At 32.3% G+C, this 12,541-nt stretch overlaps 1 protein-coding gene across 4 annotated transcripts in view; it reads right to left on the minus strand.

The window, feature by feature from the left end:
• Positions 1-2,140: 2,140 nt before the first annotated feature.
• LOC128551887 (uncharacterized) overlaps positions 2,141-12,541 on the minus strand; it is a 35,843-nt gene continuing 25,442 nt past the window's right edge. For 3 of the 4 annotated variants that reach the window (XM_053532827.1, XM_053532825.1, XM_053532824.1), the window contains 4 exons: positions 10,328-10,899; positions 9,101-9,273; positions 7,204-7,755; positions 2,141-6,495 (listed from right to left, as the gene is read on the minus strand). In XM_053532827.1, the coding sequence (XP_053388802.1) occupies positions 6,109-6,495; positions 7,204-7,755; positions 9,101-9,273; positions 10,328-10,899 (1,684 nt within the window). In that variant the 3' untranslated portion in view covers positions 2,141-6,108. The remainder of the gene's footprint in view (positions 6,496-7,203; positions 7,756-9,100; positions 9,274-10,327; positions 10,900-12,541) is intronic. The other variant, XM_053532826.1, reaches the window with a different exon arrangement.

Raw genomic sequence — 12,541 nt, forward strand, 5'->3', positions numbered from 1 at the left:
CCCCAATAACATAGCCTTAGACAGGTTGAATGCAGATCAGCAAAATATTTCTTGACAGAAATACTATGATTTGCTATCCCTTTGCAGGAGCGGTATTATACCAAACTTCCATCACTTGTTCTATATGCTTCTTCCTCATGACAAAAGTGCACTAAATGAAAATGTTTAAAACTGTTACTAGAAAGTGTTTTGATCTGTGCAATGAATGTTGCTTTTCAGTGCACTTTACATTTCAGACAGTCTTTTCTGTTAACACTTAGTGTTACATTTTTAAAGTTTGGATAGTTCGTTGTTTTTGTTAGCTTGACCATTTGAAAACTATCATGACAAAAGTGCACAAAATGAAAATGTTTAATTTTGATCTGTGCAATGAATGTTGCTTTTCAGACAGTCTTTTCTCTTAACAGTTAGTGTTACATTTTTAAAGTTTGAATAGTTCGTTGTTTTTAGCTCAACTATTTAAAGAATAATCTACCTATTCTACTTACCCTGGCGTCGGTGTCACACCTTGGTTAAATTTTTGCATGCAAGTGCATACAACTGTCATTTGAAGGCATATAGCTTTGAAACTTGTTTTTTTTTTCTTTTTTCTAGGTCAATTACCAACCTCACTTGGTCAAGTTCATGAATCTGACATGTATTTTGAGCAAATTATGCCCCCTTTTAGTTTGTTTTACATGCATGTTACTATCTCCAAAACTAATGCAGATATTAAATTGAAACTTCACATGTGTCTTCAGGGTTATAAAACTAATTGATAGCATTAAGTCCCATAACTCTGACCTGCATTTGGCCAAACTATGCCCCCTTTAAACTGTGGTTAAAGTTTGCATGCAAGTTACTATCTGCAGAACAAATGCAAATAATAAATTGAAACTTCACATACATGTGCCTTCGTGGTTATAAAACTAGTTGATTGCATCAAGTCCAATTACTCTTGCAAGCATTTTGGTCAAATTATGTTCCCTTTTGAACATAAAACTTCTGGTTAAAGTTTTGCATGCAAGTTACTATCTCCAAAATTAATGCAGATACTGGCTTGAAACTTTATAGACATTTCAACATTTATGTTATATTTTCTTGCTTCTGGGACAATAATTCGAATAGTCGAGCATTGACTGTCGTATGGACAGCTCCGTTTGTTTCTGTTTTTTTTTCTTTCAAATGAAAAGGTAAATGCATGGAATGTATATTAAAAGACACGCAGTTTGTTGTGTTTAATGTATTTGTGGAGTTGCTTTATCATGCATAATTTTACCAATTCTTGAATGAAATGCGATGTAAGTTTAAATTATGTTAAAATTGTAAGTAAATGCACATTTTGCTACTAATATGTTGTAAGGTCTAACCTGTACTAACGGTAATAACCTGTACTAACGGTCACCTCCAATCAGCAGTCATTTTATAACTTTTACTAATTTAGCTTGGTACTTAATTTTCTATTGTAAGTAGGGATATATTTGCAAGAATTCTTTTTGTGACTTCAGTTATTTGTAAAATCTTAACCTTTGTGAATAATATTCTGTTATTTTGCTTGCTAGAATGCTCAAGTGGTGGTGGGAGAGACAACTTGGTCAGAAGTGAAAAATAAGCAGAATTTGTAACTAAAGTCTTCTAAATTAATACAGGTTTTAGATTTATTATAAAACATGGGTGTCGGGGGTTCCAGGTTCCACTTTTCCTATTGGACTGCTTAAATGTATTATTTTACTCATAAGACAAGAGTCTGCATGACTTAAACTATATTGCAGTAGTATTCAAACTGGAGTTAGAATAATTTTGCACTACAAAATAATTTGGTTTCAACATTTTTTAATGCAAAACTTGAGATAGAATAGTCTTGAATAAAAATCAGCTTAAGTAGTGTATGTTTCTGGTGCAAAAGTATGCTATGTTTAAAAATGTGTATAAAATCAAAATAAATTATTTAATTGAAAAACTGAAAAGTGTTTGGTATTAATTCAGCCTTTTAAGATATACTGATGATAAAAAACAATTTCTATGGCCAAATCCAAAAATACAACGCAATTTTTTTCACTTCCTGAATAATTTCTGAAAATCAAGTTAGAATAGTCTTGCACTGAGCCCTCGAATGTACTAAACGGTAATTAATACAGACAGACAGACAGACAGACAGACAAACAGAACAATTTATTGACGTAAACTGTACATTTTTTGTCAAACAATATAAACATAATTATACATTTAAATACTTTCAATTCAATTCAATTCAATATTTTATTTGGCATAAACAAAAAAATGTTCACCGCCAATATAAAGTGGCGTACAACACAATATGAAAGAGAAAAGCATGAAATTATGAAATTAAATATAATATGTAAACACGATTGAATGAGCAAAATCTTTAGTAATTGCAACATTACAACATAAAGGAAGTATTTGCACAATTAAAATTATACATTATACATATTCAAATAGAAATTGATATAGGAAAAGTTTCTATTACTACGAGGGTATTCTCCTCGAGGAATGTTAGCTTCATAGACATATTTAGCTAATTTATTAATCACACTATTCAAACAATTCAATAGTGATTTAAATTTGGCCAAACTTGGCCAGTGGCAGTAATGTATTGGTAAATAAGTAAGTCTGAGCTGTCTATAATAAGGACATACTAAGAGAAAATGATATTCGTTTTCGATGCAGTTCATATTACATTTATTACATATTATTTGGTTTCTTTCTATATTTCTATATCTTCCCTCTTCAATAAGTAAATTGTGAGCAGAACATCTAAGTCTAGATAAAGCAATTCTATATTTATCATACTTTACACAACTCAAATACTTTTCAGATTCAAAATTATTCTTAAATGTACAATATGTTTGGAGTTTAGGTAAATTTCTAATTTCTGAGAACCATTGCTGTAAATATTGATCATATATATTTCTAATTACACTTTGAATATGTAAATTCGAAACTTCTGCATTAATTCATAGATAAGAAAATCCTAAATTGTCTAATAGTTGTTTGATACTTTTGGCCCATTTATTAACAAAACTTCCGTGATTATCACGTTGATCAAATAACTTATAAACAAAAGAATCTGGGGTTTTTATAGTCCTGAACCAATATTTAATCAGTCTTATTTTACGAATTACATAGAAATGGAACTCGTCCAAATTCACCGTAAATTGCGGCGCTAGCTGTCTGTTGGCGAACTTTTTAAATATGTTTTAAAAACTTAATATTGTATTCTTTCTATATCGGATGCTCTATGAAAACCCCATATTTCACATCCATAATTTAAAATTGATGTTATCATAGAATCAAATAACTGTCATGTGATTTTCTACAAATAACGTAAAGAATAAGAATGTTTGGATGAAATATTTATTTTTCATACAGACTATGGATCTGGCAACATTTGTATTTGATTATAAATTGATAAGATATTCGGGAAATTGGCTGTTTGTATAGACGCAGTGCTTCCGCTGCTATCATCGAGAGTAATAAATTAGCCTAGTCCCCTAATAAACAGGTGATGATAAGCAATAAACTTGCAAAAAATGGTGTTGATTATTATTTATTTATTTATTTATTTATTTATTTTAGGAAATAGTACACAAGACAAAAGTGGCAAATATTAAGAATTACCATTAAAACAAGTTAGACAGTTTGCATAAAACCTAATTTCATAGCATACATTTACTTATGACCAAAAGGGAGATGACTGCTAAAAGTAAAGAAAAATTGTACTATGTTCCTATGGATAACCCATTTAGCTAAAAGCTTATTTCCAATGGGGCCCATGGGTAAAATTGACATATCCAAAGTTTATATAAAAAAATAAATAATACATAAAAAATGAAATTCTTTGTCAAGATTTAGGTTTAAAACGGGATTAAAAGTAGGCATACTTAAAATGACTAGACAATAAAATAATATTACACTATCACTACTGATCAACAAACATAACATCACATTCAGTAATACAGAAATGGATGAGGTAAAACAAAGTTATAACCACTAGAGCGAATATTAGCCTCACTACAGAAAGTGAAATTTTCTCTAATATAGGCAGGGATATTCCTGTAATAAATCTTATGCATATGGTTCATTCTCAATTGTCTAACTTTATCTCCTAAATTAAGATAGTTAACATCCTGGAACTCTTAAAAAGTAATGAAGTATTTGCTTTCTATGGCTTTCGCAGGTGCTCCGGAAACACCTTACTCAAAATGTTGCATTGTATAAATTCTTTATTTCATATATGCCTAAACATTTCGGTATCTTATTATGTCTTCAAAATAAGAGACAGTGGCTATATCGTGTTTTTTAGAAAGAAACAAATACAATTCATAATGCCTAGCAAGTTGCTTATCAAGTAACTGTCTACTTGCAATGTGCCATATGTCTTATGAAATATATATATATGCACTGTAATGATTGTTTTCTTCAGCCTTGTATATCATTTATAATTGTGTTATTACCTCATATTGTCATGTATATTTGCATGATCTGAGTGAAATAAAGAAATTGAGTTTGAAGAAAATATATATCTGTATAAGATTTGACTGACAATAGCAGCTATATCATGAACAAATAGGGGAAATATCTATCATTATATAATACACGGGTATAATAAAGTTGTTATTATATTTTTCTATCTCTATTTAGCATATTTGGAAATTTCCTCTATACTATATATCTGTATAAGATACAACTAAAAGTAACGACTTTACCATGACAAGTAATGAAAACATCTATAATTATAAGGTAAATGGGTATTGTAATGGTATTATAATTATAACATATTCGGATATTACATCTATCTTTACACTAAACACGTGTCTGCAATAACATTCAATATTAACTCTGTTAGAGATTTTGGTGAAAAAGAAATAGATGCTTAAACGGGAACGTCTTATTACTAATGTCAAAGATTTCTAAATTTCGTAGGCAGATTAATTTGGTAGCAACGGTATGTACATTTACGGACTGATACATAGCAATTCAAGGAGGATTTAGCAACAATTCTATGTGCATTTATGTATAAAACTTTTATAATTCCAGCTGCGCCTTCTACAATCACATTTTAAGATTTCAACGCGTAGGGATTTATATGTACAATTTATAATTTCAGTAAACATACCCCTTAAGGAATTCCATTTATATTTTGTAAATCACAGTTGACGTCACGGAAAAACGTTCTCTTAAAGTTCTGACAATGTATGCACAAGACATGCTTCTTTAAGATATTCGTTATAATTTATGTCAGTAAAAGCGATATTTCGAAACAAGTGTACTCTTAATCTAATTGTCTCGAGTGCCTAGATGTACGTGTACTAATACGGCTTTGTGTAAAAAGCAGCAAAACAACTACTCCAGATCGCCAAAAAGTTATCTTTAAGTTACCTGATTTGTTCAGACATTTTTTATGCGTAAGTAAAGAAATCTAAGTTATAACAGAATCGAATTTTCTTAAACACCTAAAAGATATCCAAAATTATCATGCTTCAACAAATAACTGTTTTAAAAAATACATAATTATATTTTCTTAAGTTCAATATTCCATTAACCACAATGTGTCTGTACAGACAATCAAAAACGCCGGGCATATATTAATTCTGATACAGACAATAATCCCTCCACATCTTAAATTAAAATTTGGCATTAAAGCATACAATTTTACATTTGTCTAATCCAAAGTAACAGTAAACACACCATTTTACGACAATTACTTTTCAAGTAAAGTCAGTCTTTATTTGTTTATACATTGGTGGCCCCTTTGCCAAATAAATACAGAATTAGAGTCTGTTTATTCATGTCTGAGATGCTTTAAAAGATGATATAAAATATATGTTTGTTATTAGCTCTTCATCAAGAAAAACCTGCTGATTACAAATTAAGCTCAACCCATCATTTATAAAAATAAAACATAATTTTGCCTCTAGAGTTTGAAATATTCCAATGCTCATATTATATGACCGTTCTATTAATGAATGAATTGAGACTAATGCACAAAATTGATCAGTCTATATCATAAAACAAATCACTGCTAATCGAATGAGAACGTTTGTTTTAAGACTTAACGACTATTAATGCACCAAAATAAGAAACGAGTTAAGAAATCAAACGGCGTTATCACTCTGTGTCATTTTCTGAGTCATTGACTATCCCCTCTAATGAAAATATACCATTAGTTTTGTTTTGCAAATGTTCCACTCCTTTGTGCAATGGAAAGGACATGTATTTTGCTTTTACATTCGAATCTTCACTGTGCATCTCATAATTGCTTGAGCCCATTAGCATTGATATCACATGAACGATTTCGTCATCAAGATCATCGGCGCAAACAATGGCACCACTATCACCTTCAACAGCCATTCGTTGAAATGCTTGCTCACCACTTGGATCTCTATCTTCTATCTCTATGTATATCTCAGTCGCCTCTGCATAGCTAAATTCTGGTATTTTTATTATGCCAAGCCCTGGTTTCGATTGTGAACCCCACAAGTGGACTGGAAGATGCTGTAGTAAGTATTAAACAGGTTGTGTTACAACGGAAGTTAAAAGAAAGATATACTTTTTCTTTTTTTTCTATCAAATCTGAAGTCAGTATTCATTATAGAAGACGAAGATAAGGAACAATTTTGAGAGTTTAATTGTTTTAATATTTCATACAGTAATATACACTCCGGCAGCAACAATAAACATTAACGTTCAAAGAAAGAGATACGTGAACAATAATCATTTGTAAATATTGAATTATAGAGGAGAAGAGGCTGAAATTCCCCTTCAGTAATTGCAAGCTGCTTTGTTTTCAAACTTTTAGGACAACTGAAGAACATGTAAAAAAGAGATCCTTTGGAAGCTATTCTATTCATGATAATGTTACGGCTATTCTCTCTTGCAGTTTTTACATTGATAAAAATATATAGAACTCACAGTTTATAAATAATCTATGATCCCATCTCTTAAGTACTTCAGAGTTATGATTCAGAAAAGGAAAAGTATTTCAGAGTTATGATTCAGAAAAGGAAAGGGTAACAGACAGACGGACGGACGTGACGGGTAGACAAAGACACAACTTTATGCACACTTCCGTGCAGCATAAATATACCACATGTCGGAATAATTGTAACACTGGTATAAGAACGTACCTTGCTTTAAGCTGTTAAAACATTTAATATAAGTGTTCGCAAACGCCTACCAGTAACACAAAGAAAAATGTTATACCTGCAGATTAATATTTGCTGTTGCTGTATAAAGTTTTCCCGGACGTGGCGTATTTTCTGAATTCTTAAATTCAACGTCACAGTTCGAAACCTGCTCCGCGTGTATTTTTGCAGCAGCGATATCATAACTTCCGTCTTGTAAAGTATCTTCTAAAATCTCGCCAAGTTCTTTCCTTTGTCCATTGTCATCGACGTACAATTTCAATTTGCAGCCCAATGCAACGTGCCGAGAAAAAAGCGCACAAGACGTTACTTTGTTTGCTTTATTCAAGGATGCGAAACCCCCAAGAGTCCCAGATCGATATCCTTCTGGTTGACCTATAGTAGGCGTGCTTACCATAGCCCCAACACTTTTATATTCAGTCACTCGTTTTGAAACAATATTAAATTTTACATTCGTAATACCATTGCGTTCTAAGAAGTCTTCTATACCTTTTTGGCGTTTAATAGTTTTTGCTTGATCAGGAAGATATTCAACGTTGACGTTAAAGGTACTGTAACTATAACCACATCCACGTATTGTGTCATCAAGACGAAATAGTTGCTTAACTACCTGCCATCAAATATAAAACAAGAAATTGTATAAGAGCTACCAATAATGACATTTCTCACAAGGTCTGCTACCAGATAGTAACATACTTATCTTGTTTCTACCATTAATCAAATATAAACTCAAGTACGTTAAACGCCTCATCCTCATATTGCAATGATTTCATTCTTGTAACTGTATTCAACTATTTTGATATTCACATTCATCATTATTAATCAAACTGATCAAACATGGTGGTTTGTTTTGTGTTACTTGAAGCGTGACACGTATAACTCGTGCTGTTCTTCAAGTTATACAAATTTACTGCACCTATTTACTACACATTAAAGTTTTTACATGTTGATGTCGGTTACAAACTCATGAACAATTATTTTCTTTCAAAATGTCCCGAGTTTCATTAAATTAAAGTGATTATCATGGTTTTGACCGGAAACGATTTTCCATGTTCAGGCCCCTGTGACCTTGACCTTTTATCGAGTGATCCTAAAAGCAATAGGGGTAATTTACCCTGAAAGCTCTTTAACCTTTTGAAGTTTGAAGGTTCTAGATCAAATGGTTCTCCATATATTAATCGGAAATGGATTTTTGTATTCTGGCTCTTTGTGACCTTGACCGTAAATCAAGTGACCCCCAAAATCAGAAGAAGTCATCTGATCTGTATGTCCAATTACCGTATGAAATTTTAACATTCTGGATCAAGTGGCTTCCAAGCTATTAATCGGAAATTGTTTTCCATGTTCTGGTCCCTGTGACCTTGACCTTTAATCAAATGACCCAAGAAAACAATAGGGGTCATCTACTCTCTTAGCCCTATCCTCCTATGAAAATTGAAATTTCTAGGTCAAATTATTCTTTATTTCTTTAAGAGAAATGAATTGTGAGAGGTTTGGGTCCCTGTGACTTTGCCCTTGACTGAGTAACCCAAAATCAATAGGAATCATACTAGGAAGTTACAACATTCTGGATAAAGTGGTTCTCAATTTATTAATCGGAAACGGCTTTCAATGTTCAGGCTGTGATCTTTATCTCTTTGAAGTTCGAATGGTTCTCCAGTTAGTGATGGTGGAGGAAGACCCCACCCCCTCCCCCCTCCACCCCACCCCCCACCGACCTTCCGTAAGGCAGCTGGAAGGTTTCCTTACATGAAGAATGCAACACCCCAAGTGAGGCTTGAACCTTATTCGGTTCAAGTTTTGAAAAGGCCAGAAAAAAATGATATCAAATTACTCTATAATTGAGTGAATTTAAATCATATAATTTCGTATCAATTCATTAATTAAGTTTCATAATCTTCCATAGGATTAACAATTATAAGAAGAATATAACTTATGCTCAATCGCAGAACTACCTCTTTACTAACTTGTTTCTTCTCAAATCCTAACATGGCCGGACGTTTGATTTCTTCGATATTGCTTCGATTGAACAATGCAATCATTTCCCCGAGCAGCTGTTCTATAGTATTTTTGTGCTGTATTACCATGTCCTTTAAACTTGGTGTCATACTCTCTCCTGCTTTCCATTCTAGAGACAGAAAATGAATGTAAATAGACACATAAATTTAGGATGATGCACAATTAGAGGTAAAATTTGTAGAATGTACACACACTCTCAGGAGAAAGGTTAAAACTTCCCTCTCCGAAGAAAAGTTTAATACAAGTCAGGCATGAAGGTGACCATTTAAACCAGTTTTAAGTTTTTAGAAGAACATAAGGTATAAGATTTGACAATCTACTGTATTGTACTGCTGTACAACCCACCTGCCTGGTTCATTGTAATTGCCAAAATCGTTCTAGAATATGTCGTCATATCAAAACTACATTAACTTAAGTACGTATGTAGCTAATGCACAAATAAAGAATTGATTAAAATATAGATTGGAAAATACTAAATAATGCACAACTATTCTTGCATGCCAGGCAGGATGTTCACGTTTTTTTGCCGGTGCCAGAAAAACTCTTCTTACAGCCAAAGGTGTAAGATGCCTCACGTGCTGCAATTTATGAATGAGTGCGTAAAGTCATACGCTTAAAGGTGTGAAAGGAAATATCTGGCTCTCAGTTAACTGGTGTGCGATAACTCGGTAGAGATTCGTTTACCCTCGAGCCGGATATTTCCATCCGCACCTTCAACCAGTCAAAGAGTCTTATATTCTAGTAAATTTTTTGTCAAATGCAATGAACCAGGCACGGAAGGTTTTAGATTTGCCTCATTTCGAAAGCACACTTTGCTTAATTGCATATTTAATATTTGTTGACATTTTGAAAATCTTATTCAAGTTCCTAAATAAATATTGTCTAATCTGAATGAATTTTGTCTTGAACCTTTAATTTTAAATAGACTTTGGATACCCAGTTAATGAGTAAGTGTATCCGTTACATAAAGTTAACAGTTGTTCTTAAAAATGCTAGATTTTAATTTAAGCTCCGATGTTTTGACTATGTTGTACTGTTGAGCTTTAAATTCGGATTTTTTTTCGGCACAAAACTTTATTTAATTAGAAAACCGGTATGTTACAAATTTATATTAAGTAAAAAAATCATCAAAATGTACGTAGTTTTGTATCAAGTATACTTACCCGAGAGAGACAAAAACGAGGAAGGATCAGAGAAGGTTTGAGGCATACTGTTCTCGTATAACTGTTTCAAAGTGTTAAATTCTGCTGTCAGTATATCAAACACAACACGCTCGAGGAGGGAGGTTAGTTCAAATTTTACCCTTTTCGGCTCTAGATTGTGTGACGGGTTCGTATCCGATGAAGATGCTACGACCATATGCATCTTGTTTGGTGACACTTCTTGAATAAGCTCAATTGCATTTTCGTGAATTAACAAACCAGAAACATTCTGTCGTAATGGAAATGGCTGGTCTTTTAAAGTTCTCTGCGTAACATCAAGACAGACTGTTCCCTTTCTTTCAAATTGGTCGGGTCGCATTAGCAAGGACTTAAATTCAAGATTTACTCTGCTACTTATGTATATATCTATCTCAGACAGATATTCGTATTGTGTTACGCGCAATTTAAACTTATTTTCAAGATATGAACATCTTTCCACCAAATCTCTAATAATTTGTTGTGACTTGTAGACTCTGGGCCAACATTTCACAGACGCAGAATAATGAACGAACTGCTCTTTCTTTGGAACAACACTGAAAATAAACATATATCAAGGTCCACATTGTAAAAGTAGAAAATCAGTCATGTTTAAATAGATTTCATCCACATTTTGAACTAAAGTTTCTTATTTTGCAAACGTATTCTAATACACCCCAATCCATATTTCGGACCTAATACTGCTTCAATTTAGTTATCAATTTTATCAGTTTAAAGTAACACACTTGTTAATGCTCTACAAATGTGACAGAAGTTAAGATTCTTTGAAAGTCCGATTTTAGATTTGAATTTCAAAATTGAATTCATTTTTTTTTAAATAAAATATGCTTTAAATAGCATATTTGCAGTAAAGTATACAGAAAGTGGTAGTATTTCGACCGTACTCGAAATTCACACACAAAACAATGCATAATGTAAGAACAAGTTTGTATCAATTCATGAAATAGTTATATATCCATCATAAAATCGATTTTCGTAACAAAAAATAGGTTGTAAAATCAGAAAGATAAAAAACTTAACTTAATGGAGTAATATATCCCCCGCCGTATAGGCTGTTTTGTGAATGAGGGGACTATATTTCAAAAGATATTTAATTTCAAGATACACACAAGTTACGTACAAATGACCGTGCAACGATTTGTTTGTTCATATTTTTATAAAGTAAAGGGAAAATAGTCTATAATGATCTTTATTTTTATAAAGTTTCATGAAGACCCATCACTAGGTTAATTTTTTTTTTTTTTAGATATTCATGAATTTTAAATCAACTAAAGGGCACTAACTCTCTAGATACTAAAGATATCCTGATGAAATATGTGCATGCACCACCGTCCTACAGCGATCTATATTTGGTTGAATTTCATTAATATCAATCAACTGATTACTCTATTATGTGGGAATATATGTAACCATCAGCCCTCTTTACACAAGGGAAACAATCATAATATTGAATAATAGAGTAAAGTTGTTGAGCGAACACCGTTTGTCAATCATAATCATGTCCATGTTATATCAATGCATTGGAAACGTAAGCTATATGTTAACTGCTATACAGGATAACGGAGTCACATGCATTTAACAGTCCTGAAAATGCTTTTTTTGTGATATTTCCAGATATTTTTCCTATACTTTGACGCATATATACTGTTAAAAGTGATTATTCTCTTTCCAGCAACAGCTGTCTCAAGATATTTTATCTTTAACACTTCTGTGGGTTTTTACTATTTTTAAAAATCTGTCGACGAATTTCACAACAAAAAAAAATGTCATAAAATGATTAGATCTTTACCTAATTTTCTATACAAAGTGTTAACCTTTACAGTAAGTCTATGATTAACTATTTCGTTTGCACCAGAGATGCGTAATTTGCAAGTGAACTATTCCATGCGAAGCAGAGATGTGCAATCTATGATAGTTTCATGCGCAACAAAGATGCGCAAAAAGTTAAATATCGACTGCATACGTATTTGTTTAAGTTTCTAAGCACTGATTATACTATATTTCATACGGCTATTTGTCAATGCATGTGCTATTCGAGACCTTGTAACTATTTACCCTCGGTATCGGAATGACGTTTGGAACAGTCGGACTCTGAACATAAATGGAGTAACTGTATATTGTTGATTTAGTTTAAAACTATCTTTTATTTTAGCTACATACAACATCATTCTTCGTCGC

The sequence above is a fragment of the Mercenaria mercenaria genome, unplaced genomic scaffold (assembly GCF_021730395.1).
Source record: "Mercenaria mercenaria strain notata unplaced genomic scaffold, MADL_Memer_1 contig_1806, whole genome shotgun sequence".
Classification (NCBI taxonomy): domain Eukaryota; kingdom Metazoa; phylum Mollusca; class Bivalvia; order Venerida; family Veneridae; genus Mercenaria; species Mercenaria mercenaria.